The sequence below is a fragment of the Orbicella franksi genome, chromosome 12 (genome assembly GCF_964199315.1).
Source record: "Orbicella franksi chromosome 12, jaOrbFran1.1, whole genome shotgun sequence".
NCBI classification, from domain to species: Eukaryota; Metazoa; Cnidaria; class Anthozoa; order Scleractinia; family Merulinidae; genus Orbicella; species Orbicella franksi.
In genome coordinates this window covers 5,063,921-5,086,690 of record NC_138156.1, presented here as the reverse complement: position 1 = coordinate 5,086,690, position 22,770 = coordinate 5,063,921, and the positions used below count along the sequence as shown (strand labels likewise).

The following is a 22,770-nucleotide window of genomic DNA, read 5'->3' as shown; positions in this document are numbered from 1 at the left end:
ATCAATTCAGATGAGAAAGATGCCAATGAGAGGCCAAATGCCACACGCTCAGGGCGAGCCATAACTAGGAGATCCGAAATTGACTTCTCTTTCTTTTGATTTGTTTTTTAAACAACAGCTCTCTGTAGTATAGGGATTGTAAATATTGTCTTCATAGTGAGCACAATAACGTGAAGTAGGGGGATAATAGAGAAATATTAAAAAAGTTGAAATCTAAATATTGTTTGTTCAATTTTTTTTTGGGGGGGGTCATCCAAAAAATTACCGCTATAAGGGGGGGGGGCATGTGAAAAAATTGGTAAGCTGAGGGGGGATCATGTGATTTTTAAATGGTGCTTCCCAAATCCCACCAGCCCCCCCTCCTTCATAAAAAATGAACGGTCCCTAATAACAAGAAATCCTTCAGTTTTCATCACTTCTACACAGGAAAAGTGCCGACTGCAACTGAAGAAGCAGTTAAGCGAGGTGAAGAACAAGAGAGGATAATGATAATAATAAACCTGGGAAAGAGAAAACAATTTTTAAACCTTCAGAAAGGTTTTGTGGCATTTTCATTTTCCAGTTAAATTTTAAGGTGTCATGTCAGTTGCGTTGTCGCGATACATTGTTGCATTGAAAGCTGAACTGAATTGTATATTGTAAGTTGAACTGAAAGGTTGTTGTTCTCATCTCTTGAACACCTGCATGTATTGCCAATTGTAGCCTGCATTGCAGGCGTAAGCGGGGAAGGAGTTGGAGAGGCAAAAAAAAGCAAAAACCCCTGAAGACGGGAAAGAAACGCTTCTTCCTCTCTCCCAGTCCCCCTTCTTTCGATTCCTCAAAAACGCTTCTTTTTTTTTTTTAAGTTCATGTTATACAGTGTAACTGCATTCCTCCGCAGACGAGTCCTCATGGCAAGTAGCTGTTGAGTAATCCCAGAAACATAGTCGCCTGGCTTTTTGAACTCAAATGAGTGGCACACTTAACGGGAGGGAAAATCTGTGTTGACCATTGAAGGACTCCATATTCCCCGACCGGGTTTACTGGTAACGAGCAATTGACTGCCAGACCTTACTCGACCAACCATCATTCTGTCGAAGATGGCGGACCGTGGAGTCGGAAGTGATCTGTTGTCAGAGATGCAGAATACTTTCAACAGTACGAAAAATCTGTTAGTTCAGAACGTTGGAACTCAATATGATCCTCTTGAAGTGTGCCTGGATAGAAAAGTCGCAGAGACAGTGAACCACGTTTACAAACACAAGGTATGAAATTTACATTTGCAGTATCATTTGCGTGATAATGGACATTTAACTAAGTTGCGTACATTTTTCAATATTAAACATAACAATTTATGGATTTAATGGTCTTATGGCAATTTCAATACATCGTCCTTTAATTTTATGCCTTAACCCGTTATGTTTCACTGACGCGTTCAATTAATAATACATGTACATCTGTAGTGGCACCTGAAGGATCATATCTGTCGATTGAAGTCCAATTAAGTCCATACATGAATAAGCATCGACTACTTTACAATTTACTCGAATCGAAAAAATCGATATAAGCCTGAAATTTATCCATTATTTATATAATAAACCCCAGTCAAGTTCAGTACCAGTTTTTGACAAAAATATCATTATTTGTCTCGTTTCAACTTAGGCTTAATTAGCTTCAGTATTTCTAAATATACCGGTATTCTTTTAGTTAGAAAAAAAAAATCGAAGCTACCCAGTACATGCACATACACTGTAACCTTCCTTGATTCATATAAATGATATATTTTGACTTTTCATTGATTGAACTCAGTTTAATTCAACATGTAAATGTAATATTTATTTAACTCTGTGAAGAAAACAATTCTAGACATGGATGTTATTAGGAATTCTTGGATACATGAATGTTTGTCACATGAATAACTGTGCACTTCTCATCTGTCTTTCTCGAGATGGAATCAGTCACAGGGTTATATATTGATATCATTTGACTATCAGTTGTAACCTTACATTCATGAATGAACTGTCATGAAAAGACTGACCTGAAGGGGGCATTCTCTCAAAAACTAACATCTAAGACCAAAGACCTAAGGCCACTCTGCATCTCAAAGACTAAAAGACCTAAGATCCTCTCTGAATCTCAAAAATTAAGACCCAAGACCACCCTCCTCAAATCTCAAAAAATAAATCCTAAGATTCCCTTCCAGATCTCAAAAACTAACCCCAAAGATCTCCTCCAAATCTAAAAAAACTAAGACCTGAGTTTGCTTTTATTTGAAACTTTCTATCAACAGCAATCATGTGTAATTTTTGTGGCCCAAAATTGTTTGCTTTTGAAGATCTTTTAAGTCTTAGTGTCTGAGATCTTGAGATGTACAGTTGGTCTTAGGTCTTGGGTCTTAAGTCTTACAGTGTAGGTCTTAGTTTTTGATATAATTTCAGAGGGGGTCTTAAGTCTTTTTGAGGTTCAGAGCTGATCTTGGGTTGGGGGGGTCATAGGTCTTAGTCTTAGATTTTCTCAGGTCTTTGGTCTCAGTGTTTGAGGAACCCAACCCTGAGAGGTGTTGGATTCAACATTATACATGTAAATGAATGTTACTGTTGCTTTGCATTCCAAAACTGCCCCACATTAATGAACATTTAAAAACACATTTAACTTTATATTAAAATACTGAAAATACTCTCTCAGGTTAATGAAGTTAAACCTATTACAAACCAAAAAGCATCTGGAAGGTGTTGGATTTTTGCATTTTTGAATGCTATTCGCCAGAAGTTTGTCCAGCATTTCAACTTGGAAGACTTTGAATTTAGCCAGCAGTTTCTCTACTTCTGGGACAGAATTGAAAGGGCATATTTTTTCATAAATACTTATGAAGAACTTGCAAGGAAAGGAGAAGCACCAGATGGACGTTTAATGATGTTTCTTCTGTCCAATCCGTTGAATGATGGTGGTCAATGGGACATGCTTATTAACCTTGTGGAAAAATATGGCTTGGTACCCAAGGCAGTTTGGCCTGAAGCATTCACTTCTGGAAGGTCAATGAGATTGAGAAAGATTATGAATTATAAGGTACATAATAATATTATACATTTACTATTGCACTTCTTAGGTTTGTAATTTGCTTTTAAACTGACAGTAGACAGGCCTGTAAACTTTTACTAATTACATAAGATAATGATGAACACATTATTTGTTAGTAGTAACTTTAGATTTTCAGAACTATCTCTGGATAAATTTTTATTCAAGAGCCTTTTTACATGTAGGCGTGCTTATAATTTTCAGGTGGGAGTTTGGAGTTTCACTGACTGCCTCACCAAGTAACTGACTGACTATCTGACTGACGGACTCACTGACTCACTGACTCACTGACTCACTGACTCACTGACTCACTGACTCACTGACTCACTGACTCACTGATTGACAACTGACTGACTGACTCGCTGACTAGCCGACTAGCCAACTAACCTACTCACACACTGACTGACTGACTGACTGACTGACCGTCCAACTGACTGACTGGTTGATTATTGCTTGATTGATTGATTGATTTTATTTGGGAGAGTTTCTTGTTCAACAAAAAAACAAACAAAAAGGCCAAAATCGTGTCATATGCAGTATTGTGCCACTGTTTTGAGTGTTACTGCTGATTACGTTTAATAGCGCAGCACCTTGTTGAAGATTACATTTTACACTTCTGTCGTTAATTTTATTTTCCTACTCCTTACAGCTACGAGAATATGCTATGCAGCTGAAGGAACTAGTGGACAAGAAATGCAGTGACAAGGACATGAGAGAAGCAAAGAAGAAGATGATGACTGAGGTGAACCAAAGATTACAGGAAGTGTGTTTGTACTGTCTTTAGTCTTAAACTTACCACAGTGACTGTTTAATTGTTCTTTTTTCAGGTATACAGAATAACAAGCATTTGTCTTGGCACTCCACCCAAATCATTTGACTGGGAATATTCTGACAAAAGTAAACAATATTGCAAGTTGTCAGGTTTAACTCCACTCCAGTTCTACAATGAACATGTCAAACCAGTTTACAACCCACTAGACAAGGTACATTTGCTAGTTAGAATGCATGGGGTTCATTTCGTGTAATTCCTCTTTAGTTAGATCAAATATATTTATGTCATTATAGGAGCCATTTGTTTACATACAGAATTTGTTTATACCGAGTCACTTGCATACAGATTTCATTATTAGGTTGCTATTAGAAACTAGTTACGATCTACTCTGTTTCCATAAAATTCAAGGGAAAGCTAGAACCCACTGAAAAACAGTAGTTCCCCGGTTACGCCACAAAATGTAATACTAACATAAAATGTGACAACAGTTGCTGCAAAAGGTATAATTTATAAATTTGATAGTGAATCCTGAAAGCAGCAACCCTTGAATCAAAAATCATGCATATCCATGGTTGTTTTTGCAGATATGCCTGGTGAATGACCCACGCAATCCTTACAACAAACTGCTCACTGTGGAGTACCTCAGTAACATGGTCAATGGAAGACTCGTTTTGTACAATAATCAACCTGTAGAAGTTCTCAAGAAGCTTGCAGCAGCATCTCTTACAGACAATGAGGTAAAAACTACTGAATATAAGCCTTCTTCTGGAAGGAGAATTATCCTGATGACGTAGTGCCATTGTTGGCTTCGGCTCCTGGCGAGTCTTTCTAAACTGGATTGGTTCGAAGGGGGAGGCCTGGCTAGGGATTTTCCTCCAGGTAGGGGGTTCTAAAGGCATTGCACCAACAACCCCACCTTCTAACAGCTGTCTAAAATAATTATTTGTGCATTGCAACCTTCTCCAGGGACTATTGCATCACTGATCACACATGACTTTTGGTGACAATTATGCTAGAATAGTGGCTGGCTTGATAAAGTCTGTATTTGAACCTAGTGGCCCATCTTGCTGATGCTTATCTTTGGTTTACCTACCATGAAGTGACTCATCATAGTTTTAGCCCCTCTGGATGGCATGCCAGTGCATCACATGGCTATCCCCTATTATTGAATTTGCCAGTACCCATTTATATGCTTGGTTGGAGAGAGGCACTGTGAGAGAAGTGTCTTGCCAAAGAGCACAAAACAACAACTCCAGCCATAGGCTCGATTACCAGCTGCTATTTGGGGGAACTGGAGCCGCAAGAGCGGTTTAAATTGAGCCTACTCTGGCCAGGGCTTGAGCCTTTAAGACAGCTTGATCTGGAGTCCACAGCACCAACCATTAAGTCACTGCCCCACACATAATAGTGGTAAGAAGAAGAAATTACTGTAAATTATAAAGAATTCAGTCCATATAGTTGACATTTTATTGAACTATGGACGTTGCCACAAAAAATGAAGTCATGTTACCTTTGTTACCAGCATTTTCTCACATTGTTTCCATGTTGTTTTGAACTGCAGGCAGTTTGGTTTGGTTGTGATGTTGGCCAACACTTTGAAAGGAAAAGAGGAGCACTTCATCTTGACATGTGAGTCCATAATTATATTATTATAATTATTATTAACTTCATAGAGGATATTACACAGGGGTGCAAAGATAACAGAACATTACATGGGCGTGCATAGATATGGAATTTCTCTTCAAGTGTTCAACTTGATATCTCATGAGTGAGTGCAGCGAACAAGTGAGATATAAAGTTGAACATGAGAAGATAAATTCCATATCTACAAGCAACCATGTATTATTTTGTTTATTATATATTAAACAATCATACTTATGACAACATTTTTGATGATTTTCCGAACATTTCGGAGCACTTTCCGAGTATTTTCAAAGATTCTCCAAAAGTTGACTGAATGACAGACAAACACTTTTCAAAAGAATACCGAAGATTTCTGAAGATAACCGGTGATTGCTGAAGATTTCCGAGGAAGATCTGATGATGTTTCAATCATACAGGAACACATTCAACCATGATCTTTTGACTTAAAGTAGCATGTTATTTTCATGTGTGAAGGTATCATGTTTCCACATGAAAGCTCGCCTAGTATTTCATTCATTTGGTGTTTATAAAATATCTAATAAATGAATTATTTTCAAGTGGTAAGAACAATATTTTATGAACAAGTGCAGTGAGTGAGCAGAATATTGATCAATTTTAGCACAAGAATATAAAATTCATGTCTTGAAGCTAAGTACTGTGCTGTGTTATTTTCTTTTCATAGTATAGACTAACTGACTGTTTGCACAAACAACCATGAAAGTTAGAAATGACATCATCAATAGAAAATATGATAATTATGCCACTCGGGTCTGGATGTAAATTCGTATGACTTTCCCAAGAGGTGTATTTTTCAGTAAAACAATTGAGTCCATAAAAGATGTAGTTGTAAGCCTTCCAATGTCAGTGATGATCAAGTGTAAAGAGAACTGGTGAGAATTTGGTAAAGAACAGATAGCAGATGGCCACAAAATAATGTAACTAAATTTCTTTAATATTCAAACCGAATTCCCCTAGTTTTGTTCGAAGAAATGTGGAGACTACTAAAGAGAACCTGTATATTGATATGCATGTATATAGGCCTAAGGTTTGACTAAATGACCCACTACTTACAATAATCACTTTTTTATTTACTACACAGTCATAACTATGAACTGGTATTTGGAGTATCCATGTTGACCTTGGACAAAGCTCAACGACTGCTGTATGGTGACTCACTAATGACTCATGCAATGGTGTTCACTGGATTTTCCTGGGAGGTGAGCAAACGACTACACAGAAACGAGTTAAAATAATATACTCTCTATCATCGTAGGCCTGTAATGCATGCAGAGAGCTAGAATATAATAAAGCTCTATGCATGCACTGCAGACCTATGGTGATAGAGCTGTTTAAAAGTGAGAAACTTCAAAAACTCTTAATAATTTTTGGTTAATTATGGAATTAGAAGGATTTGCCAAACTTGAAAAACTTATTAACTGATAGAGTCAGAAAAGATTTTTTAATAAGGTCTTAAAGAAATTTAGGTGTAAAAAATGATAATTAAAAACAGATTTCCGAAAATGTAAAAATAAAAAAGGCAAGAAAGAAATGCTCATCTAAATAATTAGCAGAAAGAGTACCACTTAGGATTGAAGAATAATAGAATATAAGATGTGGAATCCCTTCAGAAGCCTTACTCTGTTTTGTGAGTAAACATAGAAAGGACAAAAGCCTCAAAAATTTCCATTCCTTTGTCTTGTTTTTATCTGTAGGAAGACGCAACACCAAGTAAAACTATTGGTGACACTGACACTCCAAAGCCAGCGGAGGACAACGCCATACAGCCGGAAGTCAAGACCACCAAATGGCGTGTGGAGAATTCCTGGGGCGAGGAGAAGGACAAGCCAGGTTACCTGATGATGACGGACAGCTGGTTCACAGAATTTGTTTATGAAGTTGTTGTGGACAAGAAATATGTCCCTGCTGATGTAATGGCCGTTCTGGAGCAGGAACCAAAAGTGCTACCAGCCTGGGACCCCATGGGGTCACTGGCGTGTATTTTGTGCGAGAAAGGGGACCATCAAGCCCAGTTGTGATCTATTAGTATTTTGAAATATTATAATTCCTATTTTTATGTAGCCTAAAATAAAAGGGGGAAATGGTTTTTTTTATTCTTAAGGGTGTTCTATGAGTTTTCAATTTGTATCAACTAGTACTTATATATTCGCAAGCACCTGAGAGCACGAATGTTGTCATATCAGCATAATAGTACAAAAAAGTGAAAATCACTGAACGTACCAGAATTCAATCAATATTTTTCAAATTTGAATTGGGACGAGAAAAGGATCAAAACAGCTTTTTGATCCCTGTTTCAATGAAGAACAGTATTTTGCGTGACATTTCGCGTGACGTTTTGTTGATTTTACTAGTTTAATATTACACTTTCTATCAAACATGATTACATTGATTGACATTGCAATTTGAGTAGCTTGATGTAGGAATCGTTTTCAGTAGCTTTACACGTATCGGAATGGATAGTTTCCAGTTTTAAAGGTTTTTTGCAGTCTAATTGGACTCTGGAATCCCGTCACGAAGTGAGTCAGTTTAAGTTGGTTTTTTTCTGTTTTCTAAGGCTTTGTTTCTTTAAGTTGTTTCCTTTGATTTCTGGTAGTGTAATTTCGGTAATCGACCGCATGTGATTAACAATTGTGTAATACAGCGTGGTTTACTCAGTGAAATCTGTTCGCGTTTCTTGGTTTATACGATGTATTAAGGCCCTTTATTTTTGGTTAGTTGCTATTGTTTAAGTGTATCATTTGTTGTGTTTATTTCAGATCGAATAAAAATTTTATTTATACGATTCACGGGAAATCAGAGTCAAGGGTATTTTTGGCAGTTTTCGTCCGACGGACCAATCCCTTGTCTGGAAAGTACGCTTAGACTGTCACATACACCTGTGACCCTTTTTGCTTATTTATTTTGTTTTTAATTTTGTGCAGATCAATTAAATGAAAAATAGTGTGATTTACAGGTTGTCATTCACTTGTCTCAAGTTTATCCGAACCTATCCACACATACACTGATTCCAATTGGACATTTCCTCTTAAAATCAGAAGCAAACGGAGAGAACAAGCGAGAACCAAAATGGCCACGCGCGCAAATGATCTCTCGCACATACTTTCGCGTCACACTCAACGGACTAAATAACACGGGACTGGTGGTGGGCTATTTTGGTGTCAGAAGCACGATTTTCTTGCGATGTTTACGCTGGGCAGGTCTCAAATGGTTCGGTTCGAGAACGCTTCGTCTTCGTGTGCACCTGATTTGCTTACGTTGCTTCAATAGCGGACCGGTCTGGTGTGAACAGACCGTCATAAAAGAAAAATCCCCGAGTTAACATACCAGGGACCCGTTTCTCGAAAGCCCCGGAAACTTTTCGGGCCCGCTAAGGCATTTTTAGTTAATCTGTATCTAAAAACAAAGAGGTGTATACGCCTGAAACTTCTTGTATGGAGGGAACCTCTGTTCATATTAAGAATATATGAATAAAACAGCACTGTAATGATAAGGTTTGACCGTGAGCTTTTGCTTTGGCTTTCCGGGTGCGAAAACTTTTCGGGACCTTCGAGAAACGAGCCCCAGGTGTGCATTTGTCACAAATCCCCCTCCATATCTTTCTCTATTGTCCCTTCTATGTGAAACGTTTCCTGTCTATGTTCAACGAAGAGTGCCCCGGCTAACAAAAGTCCCGAAAAAGATTTTGCGGAGCTTCGGAATATTTTTGGGTCCGAATATTTCCGGCGTCTTGAGAAACACGAGAAGATGTTTTCGGCAGCTTTTCGGGCTCAAATTCAGGCCCTAGCAGTTTTCGGGATTTTTGAGAAGCGCACACCTCCAATCTGGACAGTTTCCCCAGGGAATCTTTGCGTCTTAGTATAAGGCTCTAGACTAGATTTCCTAAACGAAGCCTTATTGAACGCTATCATAGCGTCTTTTTCAGGGTTTGTGTCGTTTTACCTCGGTTTCAAAACAATCCCTGGTACGTACAACTTTTGATATGGAACTAAGCTGAATTTACTTACAAGACTGATCGTGCGAATAAAACTCATTTCCATATGGTCATGCAACGGCACTCATTGTGAAACAAAGGTATTAAAAACAACTCGCAAATGACCTATTCAATTGAAAAGATACTCAGGAATTTCGCAATGAAGATCTCACGCGCAAATTTTAAGGTGTGAGTTTTTTTCCGCGTGGTGCGTCTTATTTGCATTTTTATTCCTTCGTTCCTCGTAGTCGAGAAGGTTTGACTTCTTTGGCGGAAGAAAACTTCTAAACGAATGGAGGAAGACACAGTGAAAGCTGTCAGCATAAAGTCAAAGGACTAACTACTCACTAACCGGTTTATCCTGCTTCCGAGGCTGAAGAAAAAGGTAAGGGCAGTTAAGCTGTGAGAAATAGGGAGAGTGAACCCAAAGTAACTTGCCGTATATTTGTTGAAATGAATGAAACGAATCGTAAACTAAAGTTACCACACTATCATTTTGCCAACTTTGTTAAAGTGGCATTTCTCGGGCAAACTATTCTCGTATTTATTCCAGTAACGAAGTTCTTTTGGGGCCAACCGAAGATTTCATTTGTGCAGTAAATTAGAACCGAATCAGGTAAAGAAACTAGAGTTGCGAGTCTTGGCTTTTTTGAAACTTTATTGGAAGATAACGAATCCAATGTCATTTACTCATCCTAACATTTCTATCCATGTCTCGTTTTTAGGTGAAGTACCGTAAAAGCAGCACCAAGCTGATAAGGCATGGCGGGAACAAACCACTCGTAGAGATGCAACATGCGAAGGTAAGTTTCCCATGAATCTTGAAATAAAAATAGACTTATCGTATGTATATGTGACTGCTGTTGCAATATTAGATGCGGCACATACGATGTTGATAAATTAAATTTAAAGTGTAAAATACAAAAATTAAATCAACTTTTAAATGAAAAGCCACCAACCCTTCAGATGAATTGTGCGATAAAGTTCCTCATAGTAATCCAAAAGGATTTTCTCAATTCAGCGTCCATCATTGTGGTTTCTACTCCGCCTACAAGAGTGCTGAAGGGAATCGAAGCTGAAAAACAATTTAAGCTATGAAATGTAATTTGTCACTGCGTGATCAGAGATCTGAGTTACATGCTCTACTGAAGATTTCGCTTTAGAACCATGCATGTTAAGTTGGAAAGGATCAGGAGCATGTATATATTTCTAGAAATCCTCTCCATGCTGCCTGTATCTAGTACACTGCATGAAGGCATAGGTTGTTACTCGATACTATTCTCACAGGATATCGCATTTGTCACTGTCGCCATTGAACTTCTTAAATCTTACAATTTTAAGTGTGATCCAACGTAGGGAAAGCACTGCGCTATTTGTAACCTCGTTCATGTTTTTACAGATTCACGAGGAACCATTAGTGGAACATTTTGATACTGATCAAACGCAGCAAGAGCTCGAGGAAATCACAAGCAAAGAAATGAGGGAAGGTATATGCTTAAGCAAAACTTTGCAACTAATTTATTTGATTTGGGGAAAAAATGAGTCCGCAATGTGTACATGTGTTAACAACAACCACGACCATGAATGTCTTGAAGTTTTGCAAGAGGAAAAGAAGATGTTGATCTCTTTGGGAATAAATACGTTTAAAACATCATAGCAACTATGTTGATCACCTTTGGCATTAAACAGAAGAAGTTCCTACTGATTTCAAACTTATGTTTCATTTTTTTTTAGACAAAAAGCACCAAACCTTGAGGAATTTGTTTCTAAAACTGATCGAGAAAGAGGCAAAAACTTGTAATGGCCAAGAAATTTGATAAATTTAAAATCTATCGAGAAACATTTAATTGTGCCAATGTTTGGCCGGCTGCGTGATTTTATATTTCTTTAACAACTGTGTTCACACAAAATTTCAAAGTTTCCTTTGAATGCGATTTCTTTAAATCTGAAAATCTGAATCTTAAGCTTTGGCCACTACATGTACATGTATTTCTACAGTTTTAAGATGCTATTGTTACTTTCAATTTTTCGCAGTCTACATGTATTTTTAGAAATTTCTGGCGCGATAAAAACATTTTTTCTCAGCAATGGGGCATTCAAGGACTATGGCATTTCAAATAACACTACTTATACTGTCGCGCGTGCAGGGCGTGACACAATTAATTCGACACATCGAGGCTTTCCAAAAAATAAAATATGATCCTTGCAGAGCGACTTTAAATCATATTGAAGTCTAGTTTACGAATGAGGAGGTTAACTTTCAGAAACAAAAACGAATGTTTAACGAGAATAACGACTTTAATCCTGCTTTTATGAGAGTGTGATTCAATATGCTTTTGTCCAAAATCTCGCTGAATCAACAAAATAGGATTGTTCTGTGATTCGCTATAATTGTAACATTCGCTATAATTGTCTGTGTGTATCCACATTCTCAAAGCAAGATTCTAGTTTGCTATGAAAAATTCGACAAAACAGCGACGTTATTAAGGTGCCACGTGATCGATGTTATTCCATTTCAAATGCATTTTTAGAGGATTTTTTCAAACAAGCAACGCAAAATTCAGGCAATTACCGTTTTCTACAACAAACGAGTAACGCTCTGACGTGAACGCCTACAGTTTGAACATTTACGAATTCCATTTGATTTTACTTTGTTTTCCCAAATTAGGGAAACGAGAACCAGTTAGCGAAGTCACGTTAATATAAACGTTTTCCTAAGTTATTTTCACTACGTTTAAACTACGCACAATTAAGGTAATTTTTTTTTTTCTGTCCTCTACTCTCTGGTTAATCTGAAATTCTTTTCCACATTTTTTCCCCGATTCTTATATCCGTGTGAACTTTACAAATTTCGGTGCAAGAAATTTTTCACGTGACGTACCTTTACAATTTCAATGGTATGATCGGAATGTAAACAAAAATAACGATGTCAAATCGACTGACTTTAGTGTTTGTTTTTCTCATGAAAGGAAATGTTTGATTTTTGGCAAATAAGAAACGACATAAAAATATAGATTCTTGAAACTACAGTACCTATACTAAAGTCTGTATCTGTAATAGGGAAGATATTTGTTTACAAACATTGTTTTTGTCATTTAAATGTTGAAAACGTTAAACAAAAGAATTCTTTGTTTCACCAACCAATAGTTCTCTGGTTGGCATATTGATAACAATAGGTGACGTCACTGATATCTTTGCTATTTCACAACTTATCGGCGCTCGACGTACGATAAAAATTTATTTTCTTTCAGTCATTTGTTTTCAACGTTTGCAAAAAATTGACAATCGACTGACTTTTCAAAGTTCTTTTATCAAATGAATTTTTTTAATTTTTTTTTTTAATTTGTGGAAAGTTATTTTTTACATAGATCCAAATTTTAATTGCACAGGGTATCAGCGCTCGTCGTGACCATTCTTCGAAAACTGTGACTTTTTTCAGTTATTTATTTAGATCGCGTTTATTCTTGCACTAGCAAAAAACGCAAGAAACGAGCGTTAGTCTCGAGATGATGCTTTTAATTTCAATGAAATTTACTCTTCGTGATTCGCGAACAAGCCCATTATTTCAAATCCAAGGGGTTTTAGTGACTTCACTCGAGCTGATTATACACTGTTCTGTAGATGTTTTGAAGTATATTTGGCTTTTAATTCGTCATTAACCATCAAGTAAATCGTATGTAATTTTCTCATTTTGGGTCATGCGATGTTCTCTTGAGAATTCCTCCTTTGTTTCTCTAAAAATTTCACATTCAAAAACCACGTGTTGAAATTTGAAAATCGAACGGTTACATTATATTGTTGTGCGTCAAACGCTGGCTTAAATGGCAAAGAAAATATTTCTCGTATAATTTGGCTTTTACGAAAATCGTAAAGAAAAGATAGTCATTTGTCTAGACGTACTATATCTTTTGATGGGACAGTTCAGTGTTATTAGGCCACAGTAAAATCTAATTTACCAATTTAGAAATCAAACCCTTGGATTGATCAACATTTACTTTCTCCTATCAATAACAATATATATTCAAGGACAAAAGTTGGGAGAAGAAAGAAAATCACTTCCTTGAGTATCAAAAAATTTTCATGGGGGAGCATTGAACTTAAACCACATCATGATGAAGTGTTGTACATAGCCTTGGAAAATATTTTGAATGTTTGTTTGTTTTTGTTCTCTTTCAGTATCTTCAACAAAGCTTACCGAATGCGGTGGATCACAATCCAGAAGACAGACTCGTAGGATAAAAGTTCTTAAAGAAGTAAAGAATATATCACAAGATAGTTACAGGTTAATATAACTCATAATTTTATTTCCGATCACCAGAAACAATCTACTTAATTTTACATCGAGAAATAGTTGATGTCACAAAACCTGCAAGAATAAGTTGCTAAATTTAAACTACAAGAACGCGAAGGAAAGGAATGAAACGTTGTCGGGAGATGACAGAATTGTTTTCTAAAATTCTAGTATGCAATTGTTCAATTTCTGTTTATTACGTCAACCATTGTTTAAAAGGCTGTCATAGGCATTTTGGTTTGAAAAACACTTTTCCATAAACTGTTGATATTAATCTCGCAATCATCGATCGTTTTGAACTTAGTTTGAGCCTAACAAAAACGTTCGACTCGTGCTTAATACCCCTACTAAAATAGCTTACGTATTTTTTTCGGTCTAATCACAGAGCGCATTATAGCCGCCACAAAAAAACGCAACGGAGCATTTAATCAGAACATGTCAGAACATGCATGATTGCATGTTCTGTTGTGTTATTTTGTGGTGGTAATATTTCGCTCTGCGATTACACCGAAGAAATTGCGAGAGCTATTTAGGAGTATTTTGCACGAATTCAGAAATTAATTTGCTCTGTGGTTATTTTCGTTATTTTAGGACAGTCATTGAAAAACTTGCTCAAAAAACTTGACATAACATGCTTAAGATTGCAACCGAAATGTTCATTTCGTCAAATAATTTCTTTCATAAGTCAAAATCTTCAAATACTCGTTGCAACCAGACACTATTCATCAAGCCGAAATCGTTCTCAAACGTAATTAACTAGATTTTTATTAGTATTTGGTTCTATTCACAAGCGGTCTTTAGAGTTAGCAATTTAACTTATGAAGCAACAGTACTTTTTTCCATTTTCGCCTTCGTTATTTTTCTATTGATACTTATAATATCCACATTTTGCGACTTAAAAGTATTGTATAATTGCTTGTATTCAAGTGTTGTAATCAAGTTCAATGTTTACTTTAGTTACTTAATAAAATGAAAGCAATCAATAAAATGTTTTCACAACTTTAATTGTCTATCATCTATTGTCTTTTCGACTTTTTCAATGAAAAAATAAATTTAAAAAAATTCGCGCTTTTAAAAGGGGCCTGGAAACTAGAAGAAATGTAGGCTATCTCTTTTACTATTTTTTGACTATGTAGGGTTGCCGCGAAGAAAAAAAATTCTGCACTTTTGAACAGGGTCTAGCCAGAAATCAATCATATATTTGGAATTTTGATGGGAAAAACCATTTGCACAGTGCAAGATTTTTCCCGCCAAAAGACTTAGTATATTTTTGACTCAAAACCAGACACCATTCAAAACCTCAGACTTTTTTTCCTAAGGACAATTTTCCCGCCAAAAGACTTAGTTTATTTTTCAACTTTTTTTCTTAGTCCCTTTTAAAAGCGCAAACTTTTTCCCGCCAAAAGACTTAGTTTTGTTTTTTCGACTTTTTTTCTTGGCTCCTTTAAAAAGCGCGAACTTTTTCTTGCCAAAAGACTTCGTTTTTTTTTTTTTCGACGTTTTTTCTTGGTCCCTTTTAAAAGCGCGAACTTTTTCCCGCCAAAAGACTTTGTTTTTTCTTCGAAGTTTTTCGCGACGAGCTGACGAGTTAAGGAAACACTGCTCCAAACGAGATCCGAGCTTAGACTATTCAGGACTTTTTATTTCAACATTTCTTTGTTTTACTCGTAACGTGTACTCCTCTGGTTCAGGTCAATGGCTTTGAACCTGAAATAAAAAGAGCAAATAAAAACATTATTTTAAAGCCATGAAAACCTTTAGAACAGTAGACTCGCTTTTACATAAGAACGTCTAGGCTGCGATTGACCAAAAGCATGTCAAGACCATTTTCATTTTTTTTTTTTTTTTTCACTTGTTTTTGCATTTAACAATACACTACTCCTTTCTGAGAAAAGCAGTGCAATACTTAAAATAACCTGGTAAAGCATCCCAGCTGAGCCAAAAACTTTTGAAATTAGTGAGGCGCTCTTAAGAAAAAAGGTGTTTTGAAGTAATCTGAAACATTCACTACACTTTAGCGACAACTTCATTAAGCAATCGAAACGCGGAAATAGCTTTCGAAGTCAAATTCAACCTAATCTCTGATGTCACTTATTAACATAGAGCAACAAGTACAACACATGTAACTGATTGAATTATAGTTTTTTCTCACTGTACATGTATACTAAGTTATTACATGGTATTAAATCATTTCTCAAGTCACCGAGGTTGGAGGATAAAGGAATGTACTTAAATGCCAATTTATAACAGAATGGTCTAAACTTGCAATTCCAAGTTCAGAATATAAGTTCTCCTTATTTTTTTCGATGCAACATTCAAAGTCAGGTTCTGAGAATTTGGTTTTACAACAAGATAATATCCTCTCAGCTGTTTCCTTGGCATCTTGTGTGGGATCTACTATTACAAACTCCTCTCGGTGCCCCTCATCAGTCAGTCAACTCCGAGTGAAATTACTTCAGTTCATAAAACATATATCTATGGACGTTTTACTGAAAAGAAACACTGCAAAAACAGTAACAAGGATGCTGGAAAAGCACTTCCCAAACTCATTTAATGATTCATCCGTGAAGGAGGTTTGGATACCCGGTCTTATATTAATTAGCATAGATTTTGACGATTTTACTTCTTCGTTTACTCCTTAGTTTTTGTTTCGATTGAGAAGATATATCAAACACTCGAGACAGTGTTTCATCAGCCATCCAATCACATTCAATCGAATTTAGTCAAAAATACTCCGCTGCCGATCGTATTTTCAACTCTCTTCTCGGTATTTGGATATCCCGATGAAACACTGTCTCTCGTGTTTGATATATTACATGTTTTCCTACTGTATATCACGCATGGTACAGGATTTTAATCTTGACCTCAGTTGTAAAATTCTAAACTCTTCTTTTTCCATGTTCTAGAAATTACTGGCATTAAGCTTAGTATTGGAAATGAAACATTTGAAAGCTTATGATGTGCGAAATGAATGTGTTTCTGAACTGTTGGAGAGCAGATATATTGTCATTTTCTGATTTTCGGACCAAAAAACAATAATGACCAATAATTTTAGAGCTACAAAGTAAAAGCGAATTATAATGATGAGAAAACCTGTTATTAACCTATTATGTTATTCCTTGTTTAATTCTGTAGCTGCTGGTTCCTCAGGTGGCCTCTGCATACTTCTCTCAAAATCATATCCGAAATAACTCATTTATGAAAGCACTACTTACAATGTACAGAACTGTTATTTGCAAAGCACGCCTTCTATCTGCCTGATACAGTGAGTAAATATCCTGTAACATTTCTGAAGTGGTTCAAACAACCAAAACATTTTGTATCATTAGTAAAGATCACCAATCCTTCAGGCATTGTTTGAATTTTTGGTTAAACAAAAACTACTTATCGCATATTATTGAACTCAAACTAAACTGATCAAAGTTAAATGTGTTTTGATGCCAAGATGTAACATATAAGTTTACGGATGCCAAGCTCAAGGATGATCTAGGATCAAAATTCTCCTTTAGTGTTGCCTCCCATTTCTTTGTTATACAAATCTACATGTACAGAAACTTAAAGGTACAGCATGTATGTATTGAGAATTTGGGTGGAACATCAGCTAAGACAATGTTTTAAACTGATGATTTTACCATTTCGTCATCTCATCACTTGTCTACTTGACTGTCTTTTGATAATGTAAGAAAAAAATTGTCTTGATTACAACAACTGTTCATTGTGTGGTAATAAACGAAGTACAGATCAAACTAACAAAGGCATCACTATTGATTTCTGAAGAACAGTACACTCAGTGGCAATTTTTAATTTGTTTCCGAGTTTTAAGTAAAGTCCCTCAGCCTCACTGGTTATTAAAAGGCACAGAAAACTTTAAGATTGTTTCAAATGTACATAATTATTTCAATCATCTTGATAAATCCTATTCATCTCAAGAGTACCTCACATATCATGACTACTGGACAGCAATATTTGCTGGTTGCTTTAATAAGTGTTTATGTGGAGACCCTACAAAGTGGATGGCCAGATCATAGAGTATATCGCATACATGCACAGACGCTGCATACAGATACATTTATTGTAGCTCTCAGCCTGCTCATTTTTCTTGGTTGCATACGGGTGTAATGTGCATGCCACCATCACTGATTTCATCATTTTTTCAGCAAGTTAGAAAATAATAAATTAATGTTTTACTTGATGGAAAACTTATAATCCAAAATAATGCAAAAAAGTAACATGTCAGTCAACAAAACTGGAAGAAATTCTGTTGAAAAAGATTTGGGTTAACCTGAGTATATCAAAATGCAGTTGCTTTGGCAATGTCTAATGACATACATGTAACGAAGACAGTTGTAAAGTCAAAATCTCTGCAAGGGATGAATAAACAGCAACTAAAAAGTTTCACCATTACAAAGTCAATCTGCTTTTTTAGAACATTTCTGAAAAACTTCAGGAGGCATCTGTCCCTGTCCCTGCCCCTCCTTGTAAGCCCGAAGAGTTAATGAATCAAAACACCTTTATACTGAACTTATTCATAAAGCTTTGCCATCATCCAAAACCTTTTTGACAGAAATGACTGCACAAATTAATCCTGTAGTCTACAGGTGTCTAATCAAAAATACAATCACGTAGCTATGTACATGTACATCAAAGGCCACTTCAAATATAACGATCATCTTATTCCAAATTTATGAGACGCAGCTCTGCTGCTGGAGTAATGTTAATTTTGTTGCATAGAAACCAAAAAGTAATTAAAACTGAGGCATTATTTAACTTACAGACAAGTGAGATGAACATTACTTCGTATACTAGTATCACTAAATGGTATCAATTACAACAAACAATACTTTTCACCTTTTTTTTCTTACATGTATATGGCCAGAATAGAAAACATTATAATTCCCTCCAGAATTAATCATAATTCTTTAACCCTTTATTTATTAACCCAACTGATCCACACCAAGCGCAGTTTAAACAGCTAGATTCCCAACACAGTTATTCCTTGTAGTAATGTACAATGTTTAATTTAACTTTCATCATCTAAACAGCCCCTTGTTGGTTAGATCTTGTATGATAAATAGGAAAACTGTTTGTTACTCACCAATTGCTATAAAGAGGCCATTTCTCTGTTCCAATACTTTGTGAGTTATTCTATCATCATTGCAGTCAACTGTGGGGAAAATATAACCTAAAATTAATGTAAGAACACTAGTCTAGTGCCCCTTACATGTGCCTGAAAAGGAGAAAACTGTAATCAAGAAAAAATTTGATGAACTATGGGAGAAAGATATCATACATAAATGTTTTTCTTTTTTTTACCATGAATGTTTGCAAGATCAATAGTTAATTATTAACACCCAATGATGATACACATCAGCAAGTGAACATATGAAATTTGGAAATGAAAATTGCACTCACCTACACCTACTGGCTACATGTAGTTCTTTTCCAGTCCTTGGTGAGTTGATCAAGTAACCACTGGTGAAACACTCCAGAAGCTGTTGGGGAAATATAATTTTTCCTTAATATTTTTAGGACATAAATACATGTACACTGTAGGGAAAATATCACCTGGGGTGCTGCTGGAAACTGGGAGAATTTTTCTGCCAACTGACAAACTGCATAGATGTTCTTAATACAGTCAGCCATTATGTACATGTACTGTAGCTTGTGTTTAGATAAGAATTTACCTACTCAACAAAATTTGGTTTTAATTAGTACATGTACCAAATTACTGTACATGTAGGTTCCATTAGGCATGGTGGCCTAATTGTTAGCATGCTTAACTCCTGATCAGATACACGACAACATGAAATCTATTTGTTGATGTGACATTTTGTATACATGTAGAGTAAACAATGGTGTGAGCCTGCATGGCTTTCCTGAGTATGAGGGTTGGTGCTCCAATGATTTATTACACTGTATACAGTAATGAACCTCTATTAAGCAGCCTTGTATTAAGCAGCCTCCCCTTACAAGTATTACGTAAGCAGCCAGTTATCAGAGTCCCAAAGTCATTGTCAGTAAAATGCTGCAAACAAAACCCCTATTACCTGGCCACCACTATTTAAGTGGTCACCGCCACCTTTTGGTCGTTCCAATGAGGGTGTTCCTATAATTGTCTTTACCCCTATGAAATGGCCACCCAAAATTCAATACACTTATTTCAGCTTCCTTTTGGAAAAGGCAGTGCTAGATAAGGGTCCTAAATCAAAGGAGATGCCTGATAAAATCGTTCCAACGTACGTTTATCATGATTTTCTTGACGTAATTCCATGTTACCTGAGCAGTTAACCCCAGCCCGTATGCCTATGTCCCCCAGCGCGTATGCCTATGTGCACATCACCCCTAGTCTACAGTCTGCAGTCTGACTGTTTTACACTGACCATACTTTTACTGTCCTTACTGGGTTACAGTGTATATGCTCATGGCCTATGTAGTTAAGCTTAATAGGCTATTGCATCTAATATCTGCATTTCTCCCTAACCCCCCCCCCCCCCACCTCCCTAACCTGTAGAGTACTGGTCTTATCGTGTCTTTCATTCTCACCTCTAATAAGAAATCTGTTGAAAACATCTTAACCCCTAAGGAAATCCATAAGAAATTGGCTAACCTCTCAAGAATTCCATTACAAATTCTAGAATTCCAAATCATTTCGCTCATTTCCCATAAGAATTACTGTCTTTCTCACCTTGCCCTATAAGAAATCCACGATTTACGAATTCAGGGAGGGGGGGGGGGTGCATACATGTAAACTGTATATTAAATGTAGTAGCACAATTCGATTTAACATCGTCGTAAAAACACCACAGAAACAAAATCATTAGCCTCACAAAGAACCTTAAACGTTGCCTGCAAAGAACTAAAACGGTTTGAGGATCAAGTTCATTACCTTCACGAATTTGCTTGCTGCAAACTCCTTGCGTTCGAGGAAAGCCATTTACTTGTCAAACTACCCTCAAACTAAAGGTTGTCCTCCAAACTGTTAACAGCGTTTCTCTCACAAACTTCGAGTCTATTCAAGTCGTTCCAACTTTCCAACTGTGTGTGTAGTCAAGCAAAAAACGCTTTCCCCACTCCATTTCGGCAACGTTTTCCAGCGAAACGTGGTTTGACGAAGGAAAGGTAGTCACGTGCAAGTTTTCATGAATAAATTAATTTGCATAAAAAGTGTTACAATTGGTCAAATGCAAATTATGAAAAAAGCGCGCGAATTTGTTTTGATTACATGCACATTTTCCCAAAGAAACGGGCTACATCTAACAACATTTTCTCCGTTTTTTCTCCACCCAAAACTTACGAAAATGTCCGAGGTCTATCCCTGGGGTCTATCGATCTGATACGGCCGGACAGAGCGAAACAAAGATCCATAGAAAAATGAACAAAGGAATATTCGTCCATCATTTGCGGACCCGTACAGTACGGTATCGAGCTAGTAATGAAGTGAATGAAATTTTTTATGGTTACCTTTAACCAAGAGACAGATCATAGTCGCTTGCTTTAACATTTCCCCTCCGTGTTATGCTGCACTCCCCTCCCCGGAGGGAGGGAGTAGTCTACAAAGTTTTACACGAATAAACTACGCCGCGAGGTCCATTTTGACTGAAAAGGTATACGTGGCCCTTGCGTATATCTTTAACAGAAAAAAACGTACCCACTTCACGCTGATACTTTCGTAACTGGCACGTACTATGAATGCGTCGTCAAAAAAGGAAGTCTTCTTGTCATTTTCATGTAGTTTCTAATAAATGAAATGATACGCCATAAGGTGCGTCTGCTCAAAATATTTTAAATTAAGACTCTTGAAAGTAGCTAAATGGCAGAGTTGCCTTACCTTTCATATAACTAAACTTGTGAAATCCCTTCCCTGTTATATACGTACTTGAAGCCTGAAAAGGGCACCCCTTTCGCACGGAGCCTCACCGTATAGGCAATTGTTACAAGATACCATGATCTCTTGGCCATTATAGTGAGTGCCCCCTTCCCCCCCCCCCCCCCCCCCCCCACTCAGGGTGCTGGCAAGCATACTGATGCATGCATCGCCCATAATGCCATTATGCGTAGTTTTTACTTCATTTTTGCCTCTCCTTGTTGCATTAATTGACCAATAAGAGCTATGTTGACAGAGCACACATTCAACTAAGTACAAATCATCACAATAAATTTGATTTTGTCCGTGGAAGATTCAAGCAAATAGAAAACGGAAAATCATTTAAGGAAATTTGAAATTAATTGAAAAAATAATAGGTTCTCATAAATACGAACTTAATATTATAGAATTTGAAATGCAACGTGGAGTTAAACCTAAAAAAATTGATTATACCGATTTTTATAAAATTCTGTAGTAGGAAAAATTAACAGGGCAATAGTCAGAGAGTAGTTTTTTCTTTCATCTGCCCTAAGGCATCTTTTTTTTAACTTAAATATTTTGAAGATCATTCATGATAACATCTATTATTACATCACCGAGAAAATTATTACATCACTGAAAAAATTACTTCATTGTTTTTTTTTTTTAATTTGTCTTTTCTGTTTAGGGAGTATATATATATATATATATATATATATATATATATATATATATATATATATATATATATATTGTAATTTCAAAAGATGTTGAAGGTGTTCTAGTTAATTCTTGGTGAGTGGATTCGTTTGGCTTGTGGAGTTTTTAAAAAATGATTTTTAGAGTGTTGTATTTGTTTGTATACCTTTGCTTCCTTCGTATCCGATACATGTCCTCATAACAATTAACCGGTTTAGTGGTATACAAATACTCCTTAATTTGACCACAAGAATTAACGAGCTATTCAATCTTCTTTCATCTTTTATTATTTGCATAACTTTCCAAAAGGTCTAGATAGCAGCAGACATGTAAAGATTTTAAAGAAAACGACCAATTTTTTCTTGAGTTGAAAGCTGGTAGTGTTCAATAGACTGCTTTCATATTTTAGATCACGCCACTACCAGCTTTCAACTCAAGATAAAGGAGGCTATCCATATTCAAAAAGAACTACCTTGCCT

The 22,770-nt window shown here is 36.4% G+C and overlaps 1 protein-coding gene and 2 long non-coding RNA genes across 4 annotated transcripts; 2 read left to right on the top strand and 1 right to left on the bottom strand.

The window, feature by feature from the left end:
- The first annotated feature begins 562 nt into the window (after window positions 1–562).
- LOC145463162 (bleomycin hydrolase-like) lies at window positions 563–8,434 on the top strand. Its single transcript, XM_081446886.1, has 8 exons — window positions 563–1,244; window positions 2,665–3,045; window positions 3,704–3,796; window positions 3,882–4,037; window positions 4,411–4,563; window positions 5,388–5,455; window positions 6,570–6,687; window positions 7,183–8,434. Exons 1-8 carry the CDS (start codon window positions 1,080–1,082, stop codon window positions 7,504–7,506), a joined length of 1,458 nt encoding a protein of 485 aa, XP_081303012.1. The 5' UTR covers window positions 563–1,079; the 3' UTR covers window positions 7,507–8,434.
- A 1,272-nt stretch (window positions 8,435–9,706) lies between these two features.
- On the top strand, window positions 9,707–14,754 carry LOC145463477 (uncharacterized). 2 transcript variants are annotated; one of them, XR_014041336.1, is made up of 5 exons: window positions 9,707–9,843; window positions 10,012–10,074; window positions 10,184–10,261; window positions 10,858–10,945; window positions 13,635–14,754. It is a non-coding gene; the product is annotated as an uncharacterized LOC145463477 (long non-coding RNA). The 2 variants fall into 2 exon arrangements; XR_014041337.1 differs by lacking the exon at window positions 10,012–10,074.
- Window positions 14,755–14,831: 77 nt separating this feature from the next.
- On the bottom strand, window positions 14,832–21,728 carry LOC145463478 (uncharacterized). The gene is made up of 4 exons (XR_014041338.1): window positions 20,636–21,728; window positions 19,162–19,241; window positions 18,845–18,913; window positions 14,832–15,456 (listed from the first exon to the last, which is right to left on the bottom strand). It is a non-coding gene; the product is annotated as an uncharacterized LOC145463478 (long non-coding RNA).
- Between the last annotated feature and the right edge of the window lie 1,042 nt (window positions 21,729–22,770).

What these genes read in the sequence shown, in the direction of transcription:
- LOC145463162 (XM_081446886.1), top strand. Translation starts at nt 1,080, where the DNA reads ATGGCGGACCGTGGAGTCGGAAGTGATCTGTTGTCAGAGATGCAGAAT. An exon ending in CATCTCTTACAGACAATGAG is followed by an intron (nt 4,564 to 5,387) that starts GTAAAAACTACT and finishes TTTGAACTGCAG; the next exon opens with GCAGTTTGGTTTGGTTGTGA. An exon ending in GGAGCACTTCATCTTGACAT is followed by an intron (nt 5,456 to 6,569) that starts GTGAGTCCATAA and finishes TTTACTACACAG; the next exon opens with TCATAACTATGAACTGGTAT.